Below are 25,575 nucleotides of genomic sequence, written 5' to 3'. Positions count from 1 at the left end.
CAATTACAAGAAAGATGCGGAGCGACACTTCACACTTGGCACTGTCAAAAATGTCACTTAGCTGAGTCCTCTTCAGCTGCATGAGAGCTGGCTTTCATTCATTCCCAATTAGCAGTTCCCGTTCAATAAATCCATTCCACCCACAAATAATCCTAGCCCCCGTGGGGGTGGGGTGGGTAGGTTGGAAAACAGGGGGGAACTCAAAACAAAACAGGGCTATACTTTGCATCAGTTGTTACAAAATTCATCAAATAAGCTGAGGGTTCAGGGTGGAACTAGACACAACAGTAAACACAGGGTTGCCACAGCAAACAGCCATCTTGTGTCGAGTCTTCCACTGTTGCTCCATCATGACTTGCCAGTGTTATGTCTTTGTCCTGCTGTTAGCAGTCAACAATGTGGTGAGAAGTACAGTGGTGCCTCGCAAGACGAAATTAATTCGTTCCGCAAGTCTCTTCGTCTTGCGAGTTTTTCGTCTTGCGATGCACGGTTTTCCATAGGAATGCATTGAAAATCAATTAATGCGTTCCTATGGAAAAAGCCTTCCCCCGACCTCTTCTGGCGGGCGGCATTTTAAAATCGCCCGGGACAGCGGAGGACTTCTCCGCTGTCCGGGGCGATTTAAAAGCCCCTGGGAAGGCAGGCAGGGGGGACAAAGGCTTTCCCGCCCGGCTGCCCGGCTTCGGGACATCGTTCCGATGCCGGGCGGCTGGGGGAGGCTTTCCTGCCCCACCGCCCGGCATCGGGACGATGCCCCGATGCCGGGCGGCTGGGGGAGGCGTTCCTGCCCCACCGCCCGGCATCGGGACGATGCCCCGATGCCGGGCGGCTGGGGGAGGCGTTCCTGCCCCACCGCCCGGCATCGGGACGATGCCCCGCTGCCGGGCGGCTGGGGGAGGCTTTCCTGCCCCACCGCCCGGCATCGGGACGATGCCCCGAAGCCGGGCGGGGGGGGGAGGCTTTCCCGCCCGGCCGCCCGGCTTCGGGACATCGTTCCGATGCCGGGCGGCTGGGGGAGGCTTTCCTGCCCCACCGCCCGGCATCGGGACGATGCCCCGAAGCCGGGCGGCTGGGGGAGGCGTTCCTGCCCCACCGCCCGGCATCGGGACGATGCCCCGATGCCGGGCGGCTGGGGGAGGCGTTCCTGCCCCACCGCCCGGCATCGGGACGATGCCCCGAAGCCGGGCGGCTGGGGGAGGCGTTCCTGCCCCACCGCCCGGCATCGGGACGATGCCCCGAAGCCGGGCGGGGGGGGGGAGGCTTTCCCGCCCGGCCGCCCGGCTTCGGGACATCGTTCCGATGCCGGGCGGCTGGGGGAGGCTTTCCTGCCCCACCGCCCGGCATCGGGACGATGCCCCGAAGCCGGGCGGCTGGGGGAGGCGTTCCTGCCCCACCGCCCGGCATCGGGACGATGCCCCGAAGCCGGGCGGCTGGGGGAGGCGTTCCTGCCCCACCGCCCGGCATCGGGACGATGCCCCGAAGCCGGGCGGGGGGGGGAGGCTTTCCCGCCCGGCCGCCCGGCTTCGGGACATCGTTCCGATGCCGGGCGGCTGGGGGAGGCTTTCCTGCCCCACCGCCCGGCATCGGGACGATGCCCCGAAGCCGGGCGGCTGGGGGAGGCGTTCCTGCCCCACCGCCCGGCATCGGGACGATGCCCCGAAGCCGGGCGGCTGGGGGAGGCGTTCCTGCCCCACCCCCCGGCATCGGGACGATGCCCCGAAGCCGGGCGGGGGGGGAGGCTTCAAAAGCCGTCCGGGGGCTTTTAAATCGCCCCGGACAGTCCCGGGGCGATTTAAAAGCCCCCGGTTAGGCAGGCAGGGGGGGCAAAGACTTTTGCCCCCCGCCCGCCTTGGGAAGAGGTCCTGGCCCTCTTCCGAAGGCGGGCGGGGGGCAAAAGTCTTTGCTCCCCCCTGCCTGCCTTTCCGGGAGAGCGGAAAAGACAGCGCTGCCTTCCCGCTCTCCCGGAAAGGCAGGCAGGGGGGAGCAAAGACTTTTGCCCCCCGCCCGCCTTCGGAAGAGGTCCAGGACCTCTTCCCAAGGCGGGCGGGGGGCAAAAGTCTTTGCCCCCCCTGCCTGCCTTCAAAAGCCGTCCGGGATAGCGGGAAGCGCTTCCCTGCTATCCCGGACCGCTTTTAAAATGCTGGCGGTGGGGAGCAAAGCCTTTCGCCCCCGCCGGCCTTCCTGGACCTCTTCTGAAGTCCGGAGGGGGGGGAAGGCTTTGCTCCCCACCGCCAGCATTTAAAAAAAGGTCCCCGAGATTTCCCTATGGGCTTTCGTCTTGCGATGCAAGCCCATAGGGAAAATCGTCTAGCGAAGCGTCGCAAAAACCGAAAAACCCTTTCGTCTTGCGGGTTTTTCGTCTTGCGAGGCATTCGTCTAGCGGGGCACCACTGTAACCAGCGCAACTTGATGACATCACAAGCATCATAACAAAGGTGCACCTACCTAAGCATTCTAGGAAACTCAACTTGCAGCTGATGAGGACTGATTTATTACATTTATATCCCACCCTTCCTACAAAGAAGCCCAGAGCACCAAACGCACAAACAATAAAATCTAAAAATCATTCCAACACAGAGGTAGGCTGGAAAAGCTCTCTACTTAAAAGGGGAAGGTGTTCAAGGAAGTTCCAGAAAGACGGGAGAGCGCTCTGAAAGTAGGTGCCACCATGCTAGAGGCCTGCTACAAATATGGTGAAGAACGGGCCTCCTGGTAAGATGGTACCTGCAGGAGGCCATCACCCGCAGAATGCAGTGATCAGCTGGAGCACATAGCAACCACTCCATCTTGTCCAGTCTTCTGTGTGCAGCGGTTTTCAGGCTGTGCCCTGGGAAAGCCTGGGAGGTGGAGCAGAGGGGAGATGCTCCCAGAGGCTCCTCAGCCTGCCCTTTAGCCCAACCTTTGCTTTAGGTGGCAGCTTGGGAAGAGCAGTGAACCTCTGCACCGAAAAAGGCACCAGACTAGCTACCCATGTGCTAAAGATGAAAAGTTCCAACAGTGAAAGTTTTTAGACTCATGTTTTTATTTTGTTTTGCTCATCTGAATATGTTCTTACCTGGCCTTCTCCAACCGTCTCAGTATCGATAACCGTGACGATCCCGGGAACCAAGGGACTGCGTCGGGTATTGCTGTGAGCTAAGATTTCTTCTTCTGTCGCTCCTGATGGCAGAGTGCCTGTCAGCTGGGTCACGACTTTCCCAACCATGGTGAGCCCGGTTTTTATGGTCTATTTAAAATGAAATAAAAAGAACGGTTAACGCAAAACTCATTTTAACCGCAGCACTTGTTTTGCCTCTTGTAATCAAGTTACACAGCAACAGCTACTTGAGAATGAAGGTGAAACCCTTTACACACTGCATTTCCTTTAAAAAGCTGCACCAAAGTAAGAAGGAATAATAACGCTAGAAAATGTATACATATTCACAGAACCTATTATTTAGCGCACATGCTCTCTTTATATATATACGCATATATATACACACACACCATCTTTTCCCCTGACGGGACAGAACCTAGCTACTGCAGTTCCTCCCTGGCTGGGCTGCTGCAACACACTCTGCACAGGCTTTCCTTTGAAGATAGGCTGTATAATTTTACTGTGATTTTATTACCGAGACTCAAGAGCAGATTATAAATAAGCAGCAGCGTCAACGTAATTGAAAAGCCAGTCTGGAAGCTGTAGCTGCTGCAGAATGCATACCTGGGAGTGGGAAGAACTGAATTCAATAGGACTTACTTCTGAGTCGGAGCGCCATTGTGAAATATGGAATTTGCCCCCACAAGATGTTGTGATGGAGGGAAAGGCTACCCATGGACACTTGCCACAATGGCTATGTTCTCCATCCACTGTCTCAGGCCGCAGGCCTCTGAACACCAGCTGCTGGGAGTCACAAGTGGGGAGGTCTGCCGCTGCACTCATGTTCTGCATTTGGGCTTCCCCCCTAGGCATCTGATTGGCCACTGCTGAGAACAGGACACTACTGGACTAGATCCAGAAGGGCTCTTCTGATGTCCTTCTATCTCAGCATATCACATCTGTTCGATTGGTGTATTCCTAAGTTCCTGCTACCAAGAGCCTTTGGCCTGATCCTGCAGCCTCCTCTTATAGTCTTCTTATGTTAAGTTCTTATAAGTTTAAGGGCCTCTGGGAGATGCAGAAATGAGACCAGAGAAAAGGAAAAACTCATATGCGAAATGACAAAATGAAGCTCCTCATTCAAATTCCAAATGGTTGTGGTGTGCAGGGAGGGGGGGAGTATTGAGGGGGGAATCAGTTCAGATGACGGACTGGAGGACAAGCCACAAATCAATTGCAACTGCTTTGTTTAGTGCTAAAAACTCAAACTGCAGTGATTAGAAAACACATTAGTGTTCATCAATTAGTAGCCGAGCATTTGGCTTGAATTATTCATGGGGAAATGACTTACACACAAGACTCTGTTAGTGTGTTGTCAGGAAAACCTCTGAAGGGGCCAACAGAACCAGGCGCCACTGTGTATCGACGGCACCGATCCAGCCAGGAAGCCCGATTAACCTCTGAGATGCCTCAGTTGATGTACTTACCCTATTAATGCTAATGGAGATGCTACCACTTTTTTAAAAAAAGAAGAAGAAAAAGTCGGAGCCAGCCAGGCTTCATCAAGGGGAAAGTCTTTAGGTTTTTAAAGTCTTTTAGCAATAGACATATCCTGTCATTTGTGTGTCTTGGTGTCTTATCCCTCACCCCCACCTCCAACCTTTTAAAGCTCCCCCAACAAATGGGAAGGAATAAAATCCTTAAACAACTGGCATGCCAACAATTTCTTGGAAAACACACACACATACACTCCAAGCAACCAGATGCAATATGCACTGCCTCAGTAGGCCTATTGACGTGATCAGCTGTCTAAGGGTAGCAACCCTAGAAATCCCCGCAGCCTCTGGTAGCATGGTGTTAGAACCAAGCTGCTTTTGTACAAGGCCTGGACTGAGAATTCATACAAGCTGCTGGGAATCGCAGGTGAGGAGAGCGATGCTGCGCTCAAGTGCTACATGTAGGCTTCTCATTGGGGCATCTGGTTGGCCACTGTGAGAACAGGACGCTGGACTAGATGGAACTTTTGCCTGATCCATCAGTCACGATCTTCTTGCTGAGGCTTCACACTATCACTCAGCTGCCCTTTGTTGCCTAAGACACGAGTACCATCTCTGGAGGGAAGGGTATTATCACAACTCCCAGTCCCATAATAAGCTGAACCTGCTGGATAAAAGGGGCTCTATTATCTCAAACAGAGCAGGGGAACCTGTGGCCCTCCAGAAGTTGGAGTTCTCATTAGCCCCAGTCAGCATGGCCAATAGCCAGGGATGATGGGAGATGTAGTCTGGAGCCATCTGGAGGACAAGAGCTCCCACCCACTCCTAGTTTGTCCATTCGCCTCTAGTGCCCAATTATTTCCTCCATTCCCTCTAAGGTATGTACATAAATAAAAGCATTGGACTGAGTGAGAAGAACCAGTTTATTGGCTCCACCCTTTTAGCTCCCAGATTTATTTAACCATTTAATTCAGGCACAGGAAACCTGTAGCTCTCCAGATGTTGCTGGACTCCAACTCCTATCATCTTGAGTCGGAACAGCCAGTGTTCAGAGATGATGGAATATGTAGTTCAACACGATCTGGAGGGCCACAGCTTCCCCAGCCCTGATCTCTGATAAAAGGGGCCTAAAAAGAACACTTGTACAGCATTATTCTTTAAGGTTCTTCTAGGGAAGGGGGGGGAGATCCCTTTCCTACACACACATACACTACCGTTTTCGACAAGACATTAATCACTACCGTTTTATAATCCACAAGCGATTAAACAAACGTCTGTAATTACGAGCAGATGCAATACTCCAGGCAGCAGGAAAGGAACTGCATTATAAACGCACAGTAAATTTTACATAGAGAGAGAGATATGATATAATCAAAGAGCAGGTTAGAGAGAGAGATTCATTTAATTTATTTATGCAGACGTAAGATGCCTTGTTACTGGAGGCATACAAGCACATCGCAGGGCGTAGAAGAACATTACAACTTAATCCTTCCCCCCCCCCCAAGTTTCAAATGCATTCAGTACAACCATAGACTGGAATTAAAAGGAAGCTTTTTTGACCAAGAACAGCAGCTTTGTGTCTTCTTTTCTTATCTTCCTCCAGTAACATCTAGTAACTTAAAGCATGTGACACAGCACCATAATGCAAAGAGATTCGCCATCATGTTTCACAAGGTGTTGTTTGCAAAAGGCAAGGAAATATGGTGACATTGGATCATATGCTTTGTTTCAATAGGCATTACTAGAGGAAGCAACAAAAGGCTACCCCTTGCCGTGGTGGCGGCCTGGTCAGGAGCTGCTGTCTGTTCCCACATCTGGCAAACAGGGTCACTGTGGCTTCTCAGGGGAGACTCAAGAACTAGCAACGACGCCCCGATCTGGCAAGCAAGGTCACTACAGCTCAGGAATGTGTCAAGCACAGCTGAATGCTCCCCTATACACACAGGGGAGAAAGGTGATTCAACGTGAGTTTAAAGGAGAACCTACAAAATTTGCACCTTCCGAAACATTATGCAAGCAGAAAAAGGCATCCTTCAAAACCTGTTCTACTCCAAATTCTGTAATGCAGTTCTTCTGCAAAGTCACATGCAAAAAAAAAATGCATATAACAGGAATATAACATATGAAATGCATTGTATTAGTGGAAATTGCTTTGCAGAAATATTAATATTGGGCAAATTTGCATACAAAATGTGTATATTAGGAGAAATTTGCATGAAAAAGCTGATGAATTTTCATGAGAATTAAAAACAATAATTCACAAACTGATGTGGAATGTGGAGAACTGAAAAATGGAAAAATGAGAAATGGAGAGAAGTTGATTGTGTGTAAGTGGGGGGATGCCTGTATTGTGGCTGCTCCACTATTATTATCTTTAAACTAACTGTTTTCTGTGAGCTACTTTAAGCATAAGGTATTTGTGGAAAACTGAGTATATAAATGAACTTTGATTACTCAATTAAATATATGACCCCTGAGTAGCTTGAGTCCAGGAAACCTTAAGGACTCCCTGAGCCCTTCTATCCTGGGTTAGTCAGGGAGCCCTTGTGCAATGCTCCTAGTTGTCCCTCATGCCACAGAAGCCTGACGGGACTCCACTAGAAGTCAGCATTTCATGTGGCTGATCTCATGCTGTGGAACACTCTTCCATCAGAGATACTGCAGGCATCCTTGCTGTTAACCTTCAGACATATCCTAAGGCAGTGTTTCCCAACCTTGTGCCTCCAGATGTTTTTGGCCTACAACTCCCATCATCCCTAGCTAGCAAGACCAGTGGTCAGGGATGATGGGAATTGTAGTTCAAAAACAGCTGGAGGCACAAGGTTGGGAAACACTGTCCTAAGGACTTTTCTATGCCCACAGGCCTCTTCAGTTGTTCCGTTTTCTTTTCTAGATGAGCCACTCACTCCTGTAGTTATTTGGTATTGCTCTGCAGTATCTTACATTGCCAACTGCCTTGACATTTGGTGTGAGTGGACAGCATGTAAATACTTCAATTAAAGAATAAGTAAACCAGGGTTCCCCAAACTTGGGTCCCAAGCTGTTTTTGGACTACAACTCCCATCATCCCTTACTAGCAAGACCAGCAGTCAGGGATGATGGGAATTGTAGTCCAAAAACAGCTGGATACCCAACTTTGGGAAATCCTGAAATAAACAAATAAATGAAGCAATAGCTTCAAAAGGGAATAACTCAAACTCACAGGGAACAAGGCTATTCATGACTACTAGTCCTACTGGCTATGTTCCACTTCAAGTACTGGAGACAGAATGCCTCTGAAAAACAGTTGATCAGAATCACAAGTGGGGAGAGTTGCTGTTGCTGCCTTCAGGCTCCCCACAGGCATCAGGTTGGCCACTGTGAGAACAGGATGCTGTGTTAGATGGGCCAGTGTCTTGACCCAGGATGCGCTTCTTTTGTTCACACATGCTCACACAGTGAGCCTTTCAGTGGGGTTGCATCAGAGTGCAGAAGTGCTATGTTTTGATGCAGACAAAATGGGTACAAGTAGGGAGGGCACTGTCCCACTTTATCCCGCCTCTGGGCTTCACGCAGGATTCATTTGGCCACTATGAGAACAGGTTGGTGGATTAGATGGGCCCTTGGCTCGATTCAGAAAGACTTTTCTTATGTTCCTATGTGGCCAGCAGGTTGGCAAAAGATAACTTGCATTGCAATGTATTTTATGAATTGTAATATTTTAACGTATTGTGATATTTTGAACTTGTTGCAGGAGTGGTGCATAGGTTCTAGCAGGGACGGCTGATTTTCTCCCCCCTTTGGTAATCTTTAACCTTTCCCATGCCATATCAGCTGTCCTCCTGATCCATTAGTGCTAATGGCCAGGCTCTCACATAAGCTGTTAGTATTCATTAAGGAGTTATCAAGTAACGAGAGAAAGCAGATGCCCGGGTGTTTTTGTTGGGGGAGGGTATTTGAGGGTGGGGAGTGTCAAATCATTTTCTGCCAGCTTGGGATTTAAAAGACACAAAGAGAGAAGTGACTACAGATGTTATTGAGTGACATGGAAACCTGGGTGTGTAGATTTGCTGTTTGACATTCAGAAGAACATCCTTCTTTTAGCCTGCAACGTCGTCAACGGAAATAAACGTAAAAGGACTTCTGTTAAAAATGCTGATAACATAACACCACTGTCTGCATTTAAAAAAAACAACAGATTTTGTTTATATATTTTTAAAATGTCTGGTTTCCCATTAATGTGATGCCATGTTGTGGCATTATGGCATGACAGCTGGCTTTGAGAAGTGGCTAACACTAAGTTCCTGGTTTCAATCTCCCCTCCACCATGAGCCACCAGAACAGGCAGTTGGGGTGGCTGAACCTGTAGATTTCATTTTTTCTCAAATATTATGTTCAGTTTTCCACACTTCCAAATCAGTTTGCATTAAAGAAACAAAAAAAAGTGTGCATGAAAATTCATCAACACCTATGTGGAAATTTCTCCTAACATCATTTTTGTAGGCAGTTTTTCCTAATGTACACATTTCTGCAAAGTAATTTCCCCTAATATAATGCATTTTGGTATGCTGATTTCTCTAATGTATGCATTTTTATATCACCCCAGTATTTGCATTTTTGGACACATTATTTGGCTGCGGGATGGCATTGCAAAATTCACAGAAGTGCCAATTTCAAAAGATGGCTGTGGTTCATTTCATGTATGGTTTCGGTAAGTGCGAATTAGGTAACTTTTGCCTTTAAATGAGAACTGAATTTCTCCTCCATCCTTAGTCAGGAGTAGTGAGGAATCTCTTGAACTGCTCCTGGCTCTCCCCAGAAACTGAGACAAAATGAGAATATGCTTTCACAAGTCCTATTCTGCTGGAACTCAGGGAAGGGTAAAGGGTAACAGCCTCTGGAAGCACTTTGAGGCTTCTGAGCACCTCCCAGCCTAGAAGCTGAATTTCCCCCTCCCCTGAATACTCTCGTCATAGGTCATAAAGGAAAGGAAGAGGAATGGGAAAATAAAGATTGGCTACCAAACTGGGGTGTGTGTGGATTGTACTCAGTGACAGAGCATCTGTTCTGCATGCAGAAGGTCTCAGGTTCAATCGTCAGCATCTGCAGATAGGACTGGGAGATGCACCTTGTCAGAAACCCTGGAGGGCTGCTGCTGCCAGTCAGTGTGGGCAATGCTGTGCTAGATGGTCCAATGGTGTGATTCAGAATAAGGCAGCTTCCTATGTTCCTAATACCCAGCTGATCCATCTGTTCCTGCTCCCCTGGATGGCAGCTAAGGCACCCTTATTTAAACATGCAAGTGGCAATCTAAAAATGAATAGTTTTGTTGTTGTTTTAAAGAATAGCCAAGTATATATGACAGTGTGATGCTGCTGATAAAATTAAGAAAGGGAAACAAAGATACTGCTTTTCCTTCCCAGTAATGGTGAAGAACTTGACAGACTGCAAAAGATCAACACAATATCCCCACCCACAACTCATAGGAAGGGAGGTCCACATTTGCCCTGAGCAATACAAAACCTGTGATTTTTCTCCCCATTTATCCGTGGCTCCATTGGCATTGGCAGTCATCATTATGGGACACACATTTCTTTTCCTTTTTAAGGTTTTATTTGTTTTTCCTAAGGAAATTGCATGACCTCTGCCTCCCTTTGTGGGTTTCTCTGGAGTTGTTGTTTTGTTGAGGTCAGCCAGGCCTCTCCAATTGAAAACTCCCTTTCTGATCCCTCTTCTTCAAAACCACCATGTTTTCTCTCGCAAAGTGAGAAGCTGGCAAGTTATAATCAGTAGAGTCTGCGAGAGCCAAGCATTTGCTGACCAACACTGCAATTTTGTTTTTGTTGTTAGCGAAAACAGAATGTACATAGGAATGCACATATTTCATAGCACTAAGGTGCAGCAATTGGTGTAGACAGATTTCGTATTCTTTAAACCAAGTTGCTAGTCCTTCTGGCAGTAACAACTCTTATATACTCTGGCAACATTTACACTTATTTATTTATACTTGTTCATTACTATATCCCACCCTTCCTCCAAGGAGCTCAGAGTGGCTTACATGACTCCCTCTCCCCATTTCATCCCCACAAGAACCCCGTGTGATAACAGCCTGAGAGCTGCTTTACCCAGTGAACCTCATGGGTGACCAGGTTGGCAGGTAGGGAATGACCTTGTGTTATCCCCCACACAAGCCTTTGAAATAAGTTATTATCAGAGTTCAAGGACACACGCCAGCCAGGCAAAAACACTCAAGGAGGGTGTGAACAAGGATCAGTAAGGGGTATGTCCTGGAGAGACATCGAAGGGCCACACAGAAAGGTCCGGGGGGGCACTTTTGGCCTCTGGGCCTGGTGTTCCTCACTCTAGGGCTACAGCAAGTTTCAGTATTTGTTTTCAGGGAGGGGCGGACTGTTGCTCTTGTATATTTATTTTATCCTATGCACCATTCTGAAAACCTGATCTGCGCTTTAAAAAAAAAGTTTCAAATCCATCAATTAAAATGAAAAACGACGACACAAGCCCAACCCCAGTGGCTGCTGACATACTCACTTTGGCTGCACTGATGACTGTGGCAGTGTACGACTGGATGTTGTCTCCGCAGGCCCCACCCCGAGACTGATGGCACCGGATCAGCTGAGAAGAAAGAGGGAGAGCGCCAGTGTCACTCCTAGTCAACTGCAAAGTCAATTCTGACACGTTTAGATGCCTCTTGCGGGCGTAGGATCCTTCCCTGGACTCCTCTTTTCATACAGATCGCACAAAAACAAACAGCCCCCAAAACCTCAAGAAACTGTTAACATTTTATTCCTCTCTCTCCCCCTTTTGAAATAATCTTTTGGGTGCCACCCAGACTGTCATGTACTCTGCCTTTTATATGTGTGTGTATTGTGTGTACACACACACACAATAACTTTAGAATGGGGAAATTGGTGAGAGGGAAAGATACAAAGCTGGCAGCCCTCTCACAACATAAACTGAGTGCCTATAAGTGAGACTCAGATCCATGACAACTTGAAGCCGTTGGCATGCCAAGGACAGAAGGGTACCACATATTCTGAAATATAGATGTTTTTAAGGTTTAGAAAGGGTAAGCTTGTGAAAAAGCACCATATAGCTAAAAATATATTTTGATTTAACAGGGGATTGGGCAGGAAAAGCAAGTTGGGTTGAAGCATTGACTCATTTGCACTGAGCTCGCGCAGGTCCTTACATAGCCAAAATGGCTCCGTCCACATACAAGAGGAAAGCACCAGCAGGAATCCCAAGGAAATATTGGTGGAAGAGGGAATAAATCCTTCTAAAACAGCCCAATGAGGACTGAGAGTGCACAGCAGCCATGGAGTCATGGCTGATTGTTGGAGGAGGGCTAGAATAGAAAGGGGGAGGAGAGAATGGAATGAAGCAGCTGGAAACCTGAACAGGAGCACCCTGCCATGCTGCAGCATTTTGTTGCAGATCCCACTTTTATCTCCTGTTTGTATAACCTAATTATAAGGAGCTTCCTTACAACCATGAACAGACATGCCTCTATAATTATTTGTCACTAGCAAAATGCCTATTATTTTATGGCAGGCCAGGGATGGGTGGGTTTTTCCATGTATGTTCTCCTTGCACTTATTCTGTGAAGGCTAGGGTTGCCACATTTCAAAAAGTGAAAAGTGAGCTTTTTAAAACTTTACCCAAAGTTATTGAGCTTCAAAATTGCAAATAAATGACATTTTTGAACTTTTTCTAAGGAAAATTGGCAAAAACGGCACTGCTGACATGGGTTGCCATACATCTGGATTTTCCCAGGCATTTTGCAGATTTCCGCCCGGACACTGCTTCCTACTGCATGTCCTACAGTATTTCTGGGAAATTCTGGATATATAGCAACTCTAGAAGGCATTTGGCACCATATCCAACGGAAACAAAAGCACATGCATCTTCATCCTGCTACCTTTCCCCCTCTCTCCCCATCTTTCCATCGCTTGACTTCCTCGCTGTGGAAATGTAGACTGTAAGCTCCTTAGGTCACAAAGCACCACGCACGCTGATAGCATAATAAATCATAATTATGATAGCAAGGGAACCACTAGGAGGCTTAACATCCTTGCCAACGTTCCTACAATTACAGAACTTTAGTAAATGTACCTAAATGTACCTTTAAGCATTTGAGTTCTTACCTTATTTTCTGCATAAGCCAGCCACCGGCTTCCTAGAGCTATGGGGTTCATGTTTGGCCCTGGGCAAGGATAGCAGCCTGTTGGGGGGAAAGGAACACTGAGAATACTGGAACAGACTTTCTTATGAACAACAAAATACAGGAGAAACCAGAAGCTGCATGGGTGTTTATCTCAGTTTCCTTTTTCCACTGGAAAAGTTGAGCTTAAACGAAGGTATAGCCACAAAGTTTCCCATTATAAAGGATGCTGCATTAGTTCAAGAATGAGGAACCTGTGCCCACACCCTAGCTATTGCTGGACTCCAGTTCCCATCAGCCCCAGCTAGTGCTTCTGTTTCTGGCCCTGCTCAATCCTGGCATGAAGCCCTTGGAAGGTTACCCAGAAGGGAATGCGGCCTTCAGGCAGAAAAAGAAGTTCCCCATTCTTGCTGTAGTTAAACATGGCAGTCACTGGACTCCAGGATTTGGTATAATTCATGCAACCTGATCAACATGAATTATGTTATTCTGTCCCATGAACGGAATGGCACAAGGTGATGGGCTGCATCCAACTAAGTTTTACTCAGAGGAGACCCAGCTGAAATTAATTTGCCTAAGTTAGTTATGCCCATTACTTTCAATGGGTCTACTCTGAGTATGACTAATATTGGACAAAGCCTTCTCTTTTTCCATGTACGACCCCTACCCAGTATTCAAGCTTTCATAACTTCAAGGCTTGTCAAAGCATTGGGATCAGTTCTGCTCCAGACCCTCTGAGTAACTTCCCATCAGGCTTCCCAGTAGGCTATCAAGGCTGTTTAAAAAAATGGTGGATCATTTAGCCTGCTTTACTTGCTCAGAGGAATAGCAGTCCTCATCATAAAGCCTTTCAGATTTGTACATTTGGGGAGGTGGGGGGAGCACTGATTTGCTTCAAGGAGGTCTGAAGCCACAGACTGTCTCCAGTTTGGACTGTCCTATATATCATTACATTGGCCCCACATAAGCTTAAAGGGACATTTGACCCATCCTCTCAATAGGCAAGGTAAGCTGATACACTGTTAAAGTGACTTATACCCCCTTTACCCCAAACAGAACAAGAGGAAGAGGGAAGAGAGACTTTTATACAATTCCCTTCTTGCCATATCCATTTTATATGGCTTTTAAAATATATGCCAATGACATCTATCATTCTCTTCATCTTGTCCCACTTAGATTGGTTTTGGGTTTCTTGAAAAAGCCTTTTCTGTAGACGGTTCTCTTCCATCCCTTCTAATGAACATGTCAGTGGGTTGGTTTCTCTTTTTCAAAAGAAATAAAAATAATTGTCTGCCTCTTCCCAGCCCAGTGGGTACTCAACACTGCTTGATCTCCCAACCATGGTCAAGAGAGCAAGAGCACCCAGAAGACTTCTAACCTCCTCTCCTATCACAAAGGAATCACCTTTTGTAGCAAACCATGGTTAGCATTATGTCTACATCTGGGGGGTGGGGTTAACTTCAACATCTGAGAATTGGGTGTTTGAAGGCATGAATTTAAGGAACATGACAAGGTTAGGTCCATTAATTTCAATAGGTCTACTCTTGGTAACACTTGGTTGAATACAATCTGTTGATAATGTATCACTATATGGTTATTAGTCAAGGAACGTGTGTATGCAGAGGCAGCCTACACCAAATGCTGGAGGAGGCACAAGCAATAGCAGAAGGCATCACCCTCACACCTGACTTGAAAGCTCCCAGAGGCATCTGGCTGTTTGCTGCTGAAGACAGAATGCTGGACTAGTTACTGAACTATCTCCTAGCCACAATGGCCAGGTTCTGCCTCCACAGGAGTATGTATGTCTCTAAATACTTGGTTCTGCCCCCAACATAATGCCTGCCCTCCTAAAATAAATCCTGGCTACACCCATGCAGCAGGGCTATACTGATGTCATACTCATGCTCTTAGGATCATGCCTTGCACTGGACTATTCAGTCCAGCATTCTGTGGCCTCAGGGAGACGTCATTCCTAATGGTGCTAATTTGAGATGCTTTTCACTGGAGGCTGAAAATGAGACCTGTGCCCCACCACCAAGCTGCAGGAGCTCAGTAAGACTGAGCATGGGTGAAGGCAAGCAGCGTCTATGAACTGTCTGGCTGCAAAGCATGTGCTCTGCCACCAAGCTGCGGCCCCTTAAGATGTCTGGTGCGCCCACAGAACTACTAATAAACTTCGCCAAACTATTACAGTTAATCAAATTGCATGAACATTAGAAAGAAAGAAAGAAAGAAAGAAAGAAAGAAAGAAAGAAAGAAAGAAAGAAAGAACTATGCACACAGAAGCACATCAACATGTTCAAGATCAAAGGTCTTTATACTCTCCCCATAAGGCGCCACCACCCTGCATCAGCCAGATAATCCAACCAAAATGGGAACAGATCAAGACAAACAGAGGTGTAGAACGGGAACAGGGTAAATAAAGGATAGGAGGGGACGCTTTTGTTGCATGACACTGTTTATTCCCAGGAGACAGAAAAAAACAAATTGCTGAATCCTTTCAACTAATATTTTGTTTGTTCCTCCAAAAAGAAAGGGATAAATTAAACTTGTTTATAAAGACTATGAAGTAATATAGCTTGCAAATGTGTTTACAGAATCCCCTTGGAGATGAAAAGCTGTATAGAAATGCCACCACTCTCCCAGAGCCGTCGCATCTTCCATTGTTCTGAAGACTTCCTCTTGTTTAGATCTGCCCTTGACCTCCTCCCCAAGGCCTCCAACCCGGACCCTGCCAAGAGGAGACCCTTAATTCCTGGTGCAGTTTTGGCAAGAGCATTATGAGAACCAGACGAAGCCAAAGTCTAAGAGACTTCATCCAAACATTCCCCTGAACACCCAGCCACCCTCATCTAGCACCAAGATTATCTACTTGGCTCATCAGGGTCTCAGGCAGACAGAAGTCTTTCTCAGCCCTGCCAATTGGGATCCTTGGGGCTGGAGACACCAGGGAGTATTGGCTTTCTTGTGCCTTAGACCACCACTACCCCAGTAGCATTCTCTCCGCCCCCCATAACAGCGGGTGGCGCTGTGGGTAAAACCTCAGTGCCTAGGACTTGCTGACTGTATAGTCGGCGGTTCGAATCCCCGCGGCGGGGTGAGCTCCTGTCATTCGGTCCTGCTCCTGCCCACCTAGCAGTGTGAAAGCACCCCTAAGTGCAAGTAGATAAATAGGTACCGCTTTATAGCGGGAAGGTAAACGGCATTTCCGTGTGCGGCACTGGTGCTGGCTCACCAGTGCAGCTTCGTCACGCTGGCCACGTGACCCGGAAATGTCTTCGGATGGCACCGGCTCCCAGCCTCTAGAGTGAGATGAGCGCACAACCCTAGAGTCGGTCACGACTGGCCTGTACGGGAGGGGTACCTTTACCTTTACCCCAGTAGCATTCTCTCCCCCCCCCAATAACATTGTCTTTGGGGGGGTGCATTAGAGCAAGCCCCTGTCTTCTTCCTTTTCAGCCTCTTACAACTCCTCTTCTCCCTAAGCAGGGGCAGGGAACCCTTTTTCAGCCAGAGGGCCACTTCCCCTTGTGGGTAAGTTCCCTGGGGCTGCATGCCAGTGGTGAGCAGGGCCAGGGGTGGGCTGGGCAATGGCTGAAACTCTTACTGTAGCAAGCTACTGTGCAGAAAGGCCAGATGGCTGTGGCCTAGGAGGGCGATGGTGTATAGGGAGTCTTGGGGTACAGATGGAGAGGCCTGGAACACCACAATCAGCTCCCAAGTCTGAGAGTCCTTACCAGGGGTGCCAATTTTAGTAAAATATTGGCGGAGCCCAGGTGAGCCCTGCCCTGCACCATCACATGATGTGACGCGCACACACACACCACCATTTGAATGGGAATTCCTCTCAACTTTGCCCCCTCAGATATTTTATTGGAGAGCCAAAGCAACCTTGGTCCCTAGGAGTCGGCTCCTACAGTCCTCGCCACTTCCCTAAGAGGCTAGACACATCATAAAGGAAGTGGAGGAGAGAGAGATCTGTTTGAGACTCCCCTTCAGGGGAGCCCCAAAGTCTGCAAGAGTACTTAAAAAAATAAAAATAAAGTCTAAGGCAGCAAACAACAGCAAAATGGCTCAAAGAGGACTGATCACATGCAACAGCTATGGAACTGTCAGGAAGGAGAGGACCAGGATGGTGTAACCTGGAGAAGGGTATCACTGAAAGCAACCCTGAACAGGAGGACTCCTGCTATGATGTAAGGATGCACTGTAACTTTTTGTTACAGGTACACTGGTCAGACACCAGCTACACTGGTTTAGCTACACTTCCAAGCACCCTTAACAAACTACAGTTCCCAGGTTTCCTTGAGGTGTATGGGGTGGGAGAGAATGCGCTTTAAAAGTATGTTACAGATGCAACCAAATGGTTATTCCTGAGTTGCAGGGGGTTGGACTAAATGACCCTTGGGATCCCTTTCAATTCTACAATTCTAGGATCTTGCTGGAGTCAGGCCTGGTCTTGCTGTGCTTCTGGCCTTAAGTAAGCGCCATGGGCTTTGGTCTGATGACCAGCCAAAGGCAACCCCTGAGATATGTGTGTATGTATTGCACTACCCTGGCGACAGCCAATTCTTACTCTCATGCTTTCTAGAAGCAAACCTTTCCAGGTGCAGGAGCACCTCGAACCTTAATTCAGGGGGAAAGTGTATTGTGTGTATTTTTTTTTGCCAAGGAGTGTTTCAATGTCTAAAAAAACGTGTTAGAAGCAGACAGGGTGCGCTCAGCGTGTAGACATCCTCCAACCGCCTGGCTGCATGTGACAAAGCCTTTCAAAACTCAAAACGAACAGGGCAAGTGGAGTTTAAAGTGGTTTCCTAATCAAAGACAGCTGCACCAGGAAGCTGCAACAACATTCACCCCTGCAAGACGGGCCAAACTTTAAAAGGCAAACTATTCCATCTCTGGTAAGGTTTTTAATTCCGAGCAGGCCAGCCAGCAGAAGCGCTCTGTCTTCCTTTCAGGGAGGCATCCAAAAAAACAGTGTTCACATGCAACTGCTCAGCTACTGAAGGATGCTGGCTACATAAAAGAGCATGCTATACCTGAGCCTTGGGGGTTTACAGAGAAGGGTTGCAGCTCAGTGGCAGAGCGTCTGCTTTCCTCGTACAAGGTCTCAGGTTCAATCCCCAGCATCTCCATGTAGGGCTGGGAGGGCTCTCCATCTGAAAACCTGGAGAATTGCTGCCAATCCATGCAGAGAATACTGATCTAGATGGACCATGGGAGCGACTCTTTATAAGGCAGCTTCTAATGTTCTAATGTCAAGGAGACATCACCTTGCCGTCAAAGGTCCGTATAGTAAAAGCTATGGCTTTCCCAGTAGTGATGTATGGAAGTGAGAGATGGACCATAAAGAAGGCTGATCGCCGAGGAATTGATGCTTTTGAATTATGGTGCTGGAGGAGACCCATGGACTGCAAGTGCTCAAGAGAGTCCCATGGACTGCAAGAAGATCAAACCTATCTACTCTTAAGGAAATCAGCCCTGAGCGCTCACTGGAAGGACAGATCGTGAAGCTGAGACTCCAATACTTTGCCCACCTCATGAGAAGAGAAGACTCCCTGGAAAAGACCCTGATGTTGGAAAAGATGGAGGGCACAAGGAGAAGGGGACGACGGAGGACAAGATGGTTGGACAGTGTTCCTGAAGCTACCAGCATGAGTTTGACCAAACTGCGGGAGGCAGTGGAAGACAAGAGTGCCTGGCGTGCTCTGGTCCATGGGGTCACGAAGAGTCAGACACGACTAAACAACTAAACAACAACAAAAACAACAACAACAAAATGTTCTTAAGTCAGCCCTATATTTAAAGCCATGAGCACTAGGCTCTTACTTTGTTTTTAGGGCTCAGTAGCTCAGTGGTGGGGCATCTGCTTTGCATACTTAAGTCCCAGCTTCAATCCCTGGCCTCTTCAGGTAGAGCTAGGAATGCCCCCTGGGAGACCTGCTGCCAGTCAGAGGAGGCAATACTGAGCTAGTTAAGCACAGGACAGCTCCCTAGGCTTCTATGATGGCAATAGGCACAGTTCAAGGTAAGGTGCTGAATTCAAAACAGTGGTTCTCAGTGTGAGCAGCATGAATTCTTGAGACATCTTTGGCGTAGGACATTTGAGGGGGGGGACTCACAGCGGGGTCTTGCTAGCGCCCACACACAAAAGTCCGGCACCAGTCCTGCATTAATAAACCATGGAAATGCACAATCTTGACATATCAAGAGCAGAATCATCATGTTTTTTAAAAAAATATATAGAACGCAGTAAGCAGACTGACTAAATTCTCTAAGAAAAGAGCCTCTTTGGGGACTCAGATGTACCGCATCAATAGAAACTTGGTGCCAGATAATGGCTTCAGCCATCGTCTTCCTCCCCAGAGACTAAGAGCACATCATCAACATGAGGTTGACAAGAGTCAGGGGAAAGTGGTGCCAGCACTGGCTGTTGGACACAGAGCCACTGCTGCTGTATCACCATGTCCAAATCGCCTGGTCTCTTCTAAGGGGAGAAGAGCCACCCTCCCCCCTTCTAGGATGAGTCGTTGGCAGAAGCGCCGGCGCTGTCATAGCAGGAAACTGATGCACCAAACAGCCGTTTATATACTTTTGATAAATGTGTCCCTGTGCCTCTTCCCCACTTCCTCCAGCCATCCCAATCACCGTGGGGGAAATGGGATGTTCTTCAGAGGACCATTAAGCGGCAGAGGAAGAATAGGCAAAGAGCACCATAAATTAACAACAGGCAGTCAGAGAGGGTTAAGGCAATTGACTTCTTGCCTTAAAGCCACGGGATCAAGTCTCATCAGGTGGCCACCCCATCTAGTAACACACCCCCTTAAGGGCAGAACATATGCTTTGCATGCAGAAGGTCCCACATTTGATATCTAGCCATCTCCTGGTAGGGCTGGGAATGCTTGAAACCCCAGAGTCCTGTGTTAGGTGGACCAATGGTCTGACTCTGTGTTCCTCTTTTATTTTATCCTTTATTCAGCTGCTTATGTCCCTCTTTTAATTAATCATTCATTCAGAACCACAAGTACTTGGAAGTTTTTGAGAAGAAAGGCCAGAGCTCAGTGGCAGATGGAATACTTTGCATGGAAAATATTCCGTTCCTGACTTCTCCAGGTAGGAACATCTCCAGCAAATGAATGTACAAAGCTGCCTTATACCAAGTCAGACCACTGGCTTAGTGTTGTCTACACTGACTGGCAGCAGCTTTCCAGGGTTTCAGATAAGAAATCTCTCTGCCACCTCCACTGGAAGATGCCAAGGATTGAACCAGGGGCTTTCTGCGCACAAAGCAGCTGCTCTAGCACAGAGTTAGTGTTGCTTGATGTGGTACCACAGCCTTGTCAATGTTTGGATGTGTGCCAAGGCTGCAGCTCAGCATCTCGTACGGATAGAGCCCCTTCTATTCTTCACCCCATCCCAGTGGAAATCCATAGCTAAAGCAAGTGGGAGACTTCAAAATCCGCTCTTCGGGTCAAACAACAGCAATTCTTGGTGACTGTACCACGTTGCCACATCAAACTGTCAGAATCTATCGGTCCCCTTGAACACAGACTACAAAAATCAAATGAGATCTCAGGGTTGTTGTTGCTTTTAAACAGGCTTAAGAATTCCTGATTAAACTACAATAAAGAAAGTTTTAAAGGGGGAAACCTCCAGCTCAGACCATAAGCATATATGCCACTTTTAAAAAGTTTTCAAAACCTGGAAGATTGCTAAAATCTGAAACTTTTGAAGAAGAGTTGGTCACAAACTGGTTATAATTTGAGGTACAGTTACCCCCCCCCCCGCACCCTAGAGTTTTCCTTTCTAATGTTCAGGAAGTTCTACTTGCACGCGCGCGCACACACACACACACACACACACACAGTCTGTAGCTCATTGGTAGAGCATCTGCCTTGCATGCAGATGGTCCCAGGTTCCATCCCCGGCATCTCCAGATAGGGTTGCGAGGCAGACCCCTGCCTGAAACCCTGGAGAGTCGCTACCAGTCAGTGTAGACAACACTGAGCTAGATTATGGGGAAGAGTGCATATGCTGGCATCTACTGTTGAAAATAACATTTTATAAAAAGAATTACATTAGGGATGTTGCTTGGCAAATGTCCGCACGTGAGGCAAATCTGCAAACAGAAAATGAGTGTACAGTCGTACCTTGGAAGTTGAACGGAATCCGTTCAGGAAGTCTGTTCGACTTCCAAAACATTCGGAAACCAAAGCACGGCTTCTGATTGGTTGCAGGAAGCTCCTGCAGCCAATTAGAAGTCGCGGAACCCACCATCGGAGGTTCAGGTTCCAAAAAAATGTTCAAAAACCGGAACACTCACTTCCGGGTTTCGATTGTTCAGGAGCTGAAATGTACGAGTACTAAGGCATTCGACGACCAAAGTACGACTATATTTGGAGAAATAAGTAGTTAAAATGCTGGTGGATTTTCATGAGAAAACAATAGAATCATAGTTGGAAGGGGCCTTGAGGATCGCCTAGTCCAACCCCCTGCAATGCAGGAATCTTTTGCCCAATATGGGCAAAAACCTGAGAGAAACCAAAATTGACAGATCAACACATCCGCACCCTCTTGTTTGCAATCCCTGCAACTGGAATTCGGCAGTACACTGCCTCCGAAACTGGATGTAAAATATAGCCATCGTGTTGCCAGGGGGCAGGGGTGTGAGTTAGTAAATGGGTGGGTGGGCCTCCATGCCTAAAGGCTAGATAGATGGCCTTTCAAACTCTACGCTGTTCAGAAGTTTTTTAGAGATCTGATTATGTACAACTTACTTTAGGGCAGGGGGTGGGGGGAAAGACTAAGAAAGTAAGGCAATAAAATCAGGAAGGGATTTTATTTCCCCACAAAATCTGAGGGGGCAGGAAAGGAAGTACCCCATACAGATCTGATTTCACACTTTAATTCAGAAAATGTTATTAGCAGCCATGGAAGAACCATGTAATGCCTTGAAATCAAGGCTAGTTTCCCTGCTGCTTTGGCTTCAGCAAACAGGAAAGCGGATCCCTCGGTTATCTCAAGGCCATGATGTGGGGAGAAACTGACACCTATTGGTAACTTTCAGATTACTCCACAAATGCTGTTTTTCCCCCCTTTGAAGAAAGGGAAGCTGCTTTAAGCTTTAAACACACACACAAAGAGCAAAACAATGTAATGCAAAGACTAAGTAAATTCAAGGCATTTCCACCCCCTCCCCTCCTGCCACAAAATTCTAAGCTTATTTAGCTATATTTTTCCTTTTAAGGACAACCAAACCTACTTCTAAAGTAAGCTTGGGTTCCAGCATGCAGAGAGGGGACCATGATAAGCAAACAAATATACATTAAGGCTAGCCTAGTTCATCCTCTTCAAAAGGTCAGAAAAGTTTACATTTAACATCTGGGGCAAAAGACAGATTTCTGCTTACACAAACTAAAGTTGGGACTTCTGTCAGGGTGGACCTCAGTTCCTCTCCTTCTTCAGATGCCGTTGTCTCCCCACAGAACAAGACAGGGACATGCAAATGTGGATTCTAATTCATGCACCGATTTATTTATTTACAAACATGTAGCCTACTTTTCCAGTGGTGTCCTCAAGGAGGCTCAAAGCATAAATCAAAGAAGCAATGCACCCTCCTCAAACTTGGTGCACAGTCGTTCTTTTCCGCATTAAGATCTGGAGGTACGCTTCAGTCTAGTTGATACAGAACCAGCTAGGGAAGGCAAATCTGTCCATTCCAATTTATCACTTTTCCAATCATCAGTTCTGCACATTTCAACACGAGGTGGGGGTTTTTAAAGTCCTCATGAAAACCCACCAACATTTCACCTAATACATGCATTTCTACTCACACTTTCCCCTAGTATATTTATTTTTGAACTCATTACTTGGCGTGAGAACAGCACAACAAAATTCAGAGAAGTGTGGACTTCAAAATATGGTTGTTGCTTCAGTTTGCGGATTGCTTCAGAAACTGCAAATCCGGGAACCTCGCCTATAAATGGCAGCTGAATCTAATTTCTCCCCCATCTCTAGAACCAACTCATGGGAACATCATAGGTGACACAGAATTCCAGGCGGGCAAGTGAGCAGGGCTGATTTCTGTCTCCCCAACCAGCCCGCTTGATTTCTGTGCTGTCTGGAAATGGAACATAGAAATGCAGCAAGCTGGCTAAGGGTGGACAGAGCTAGGGCCAGCCCAAGACGTTTTGGCACCTGAGGCGAACCCACAAAATGTTGCCTCTCATCGGCAAGTAAAGAAGCGGGGAGTGAAGTTCTACACTGGGAACACAGGCGTGGAATCAAGTCATCCTTATCCAACGGTTGAAGGAGGTTGCAGAACCCAGGAGACCCCAAAGCACAGCTCTTGCCATTAGCCCCTCCAATAGGAGGAGACCAGCGGTGCCTCCTATTTGTCTAGAGGCAGCATTGCGGGGGAGCTACCAAGGAGGAAGCAGATCTGGCCTCCAAGGGGAGTGTTGCAGCAAACAATACATTCCTTGGAGATGGGATCTGCTGCTCTTGTGGATCCTGCCACCCAAGGCAGCCACCTCACCTTGCCTCATGGGCGGGCCGACCCTGGACACAGCAATCCATCCGTCCTTCTGACAGCCCCCTTGGCAGAATACAAATTATTTTACTAGTCTGCTTAGATACTAATTGCTTGCATTTCTATGCTGGCTGCAGAAGAGGGGGCCTTATCCTATTCCACGGTCAGCCCAGAGTTGTAGGCCACTAACCCCTTAGCAGGCTAGCAAAAAATCTACAGGCTTAGAACATGTGTAGGCTTGTTTACAAGGCTATGACAGTCTGCACTAAAATAAATATTGTTGGGAGGGGGGTTTCAACCATCAGTTGTGGTGTGGGCAGCATCAAAGAATCCCAGTGTGTCATTGCTTTCTGTTTCAGAATGATGTCACTGCAGCTGGGGGTAGAGGTGGTGGGGAAATCAGCACTGCAGATTCCTGCTCTGATGGATTTAGAAGCAACGAGGGATGCTGCAGCCCCTCTGATGACACAATAGTTCTCAACCACCTGACACCTGTGCAGTGGAGTCCGCCACGGTTTCATCTTATTCCCCATGCTCTTTATCATCCACAGGGTGAGGTCATCCAGGGATTTTGAGCATACTGTCATCAATGTGTGGATGACAACCAGCTCTATTCCTCCTTGTCAGCAGAATGAGGGAAGGCCGTGCTGCTGCTGCTGCTGCTGCTGCTGCTGCTGCTGCTGCTGCTGCTGCTGGACTGGAGGCAGTAATGGGCTGCATGAGAGTCAACCAACTGAGATGGAATCATGAGGAAGTGCAGTTCACATGCCCAGGATGCAGGAAGATGATCTGCTCCTAACAGGGATGACCTCCCCTTAAGGGAGCAGTTCTGTAGTTGGGGAGGGGGAACTACTAGATCAGGCATAGGCAAACTCGGCCCTCCAGGTGTTTTGGGACCACAACTCCCATCATCCCTGACCACTGGTCCTGTTAGCTAGGGATAATGGAAGTTGTAGTCCCAAAAACATCTGTAGGGCCGAGTTTGCCTATGCCTAGTACATGTGGCATCTGTGATATGCATAACATTTTTCTCCACCTATGGTTTGCCAGCTATAGCCATTCCTGGACCGAGATGGTCTGGCCAGAATAACTCATTCTCTAATAACCTTCTATTTTTACTGCTGTAATAAGCTGGGGGGTGGGTGGGCTATCCTTGAAGACAGTTCAAGGAAGCTGGCACATACTTTTTGCAACCATATAACGTCAGTAGCGGGTAGCGCTGTGGGTTAAAGCCTCAGCGCCTAGGGCTTGCCGATCGAAAGGTCGGCGGTTCGAATCCCCGCGGCGGGGTGCGCTCCGGCTGCTCGGTCCCAGCGCCTGCCAACCTAGCAGTTCGAAAGCACCCTCGGGTGCAAGTAGATAAATAGGGACTGCTTTCTAGCGGGAAGGTAAACGGCGTTTCCATGTGCAGCTCTGGCTCGCCACGTGACCCGGAAGTGTCTCCGGACAGCGCTGGTCCCTGGCCTCTTGAGTGAGATGGGCGCACAACCCCAGAGTCTGGCAAGACTGGCCCGTACGGGCAGGGGTACCTTTACCTTTACCTTTTAACGTCAGTTTTACAAGAGTTGCACTTGTCATATGCATGTGACTGAGCTCTACTCAGGCTGTTGTTATATAAAAAAAACCTGAACAACTTTGCACCTAAGTACTCAGAGAAGTGCCTCTCCCTATATCAATCTGGCTAGGCCCTAAAATCTGCAAAAGAGACCCTTCTAGGGATTCTGCCAGCATTTCTGGGGTAAATCATGCATTAACTGTGGTGGCACACCAGGTATAGAATTCCCTCCCATTAGAAATATGACAAGCGTGTACATTGTATAGCTTTCTCCACCAGTTGAAAACATCTTTCTTCCCCAAGGCACTTGAAGGTAGCTGATGAATCCTTGTCAAACATAACTGCTTTCTGCTGTTGCTTGGTATGGATTTTAGCACTGCTCTTCATTTGCTATATAGCCCATGCAGGGGAACCTCTTGCCCTCCAGATGCTGCTGAACTACAACTCCCATCAGCACCAGCAAGCATGGTCAATGGCCAGGAATGATGGAAATTGTAGTTCGGCCACATGTGGTGGGCCAAAGGTTCCCACAACTATTATATCATGTTTTATAATTTTAGTAATACATTCTATATGTGTAAACTGCCCTGGGGTTATTTATGATGAAGAGTGGAACAGAAATTTATTGAACTAATAAATAACATTTTAAAAAACAGTGTGCCCTGGCACAACCTTTTCGCCTTGCAGTAGAAAATGCTTTTAAAAACAAAAATAGACCAATAATGCCAAGTCAGTATAAAACAGGAAACAATC

General features: G+C 47.6%; 1 protein-coding gene across 4 annotated transcripts in view; it reads right to left on the bottom strand.

Moving 5' to 3' along the window:
- BCAS3 (BCAS3 microtubule associated cell migration factor) overlaps positions 1-25,575 on the bottom strand; it is a 454,578-nt gene that overhangs the window by 370,373 nt on the left and 58,630 nt on the right. For all 4 annotated transcript variants that reach the window (XM_081890294.1, XM_081890296.1, XM_081890293.1 and 1 more), the window contains exons 10-12: positions 12,717-12,793; positions 11,101-11,184; positions 3,056-3,226 (exon numbers count right to left, since the gene is read on the bottom strand). In XM_081890294.1, coding sequence (XP_081746420.1) covers positions 3,056-3,226; positions 11,101-11,184; positions 12,717-12,793 — 332 coding nt within the window. The remainder of the gene's footprint in view (positions 1-3,055; positions 3,227-11,100; positions 11,185-12,716; positions 12,794-25,575) is intronic.

This window comes from Podarcis melisellensis, assembly GCF_964234715.1.
Source record: "Podarcis melisellensis genome assembly, chromosome: 15".
NCBI classification, from domain to species: domain Eukaryota; kingdom Metazoa; phylum Chordata; class Lepidosauria; order Squamata; family Lacertidae; genus Podarcis; species Podarcis melisellensis.
This window is presented reverse-complemented; position numbering and strand designations above follow the sequence as displayed.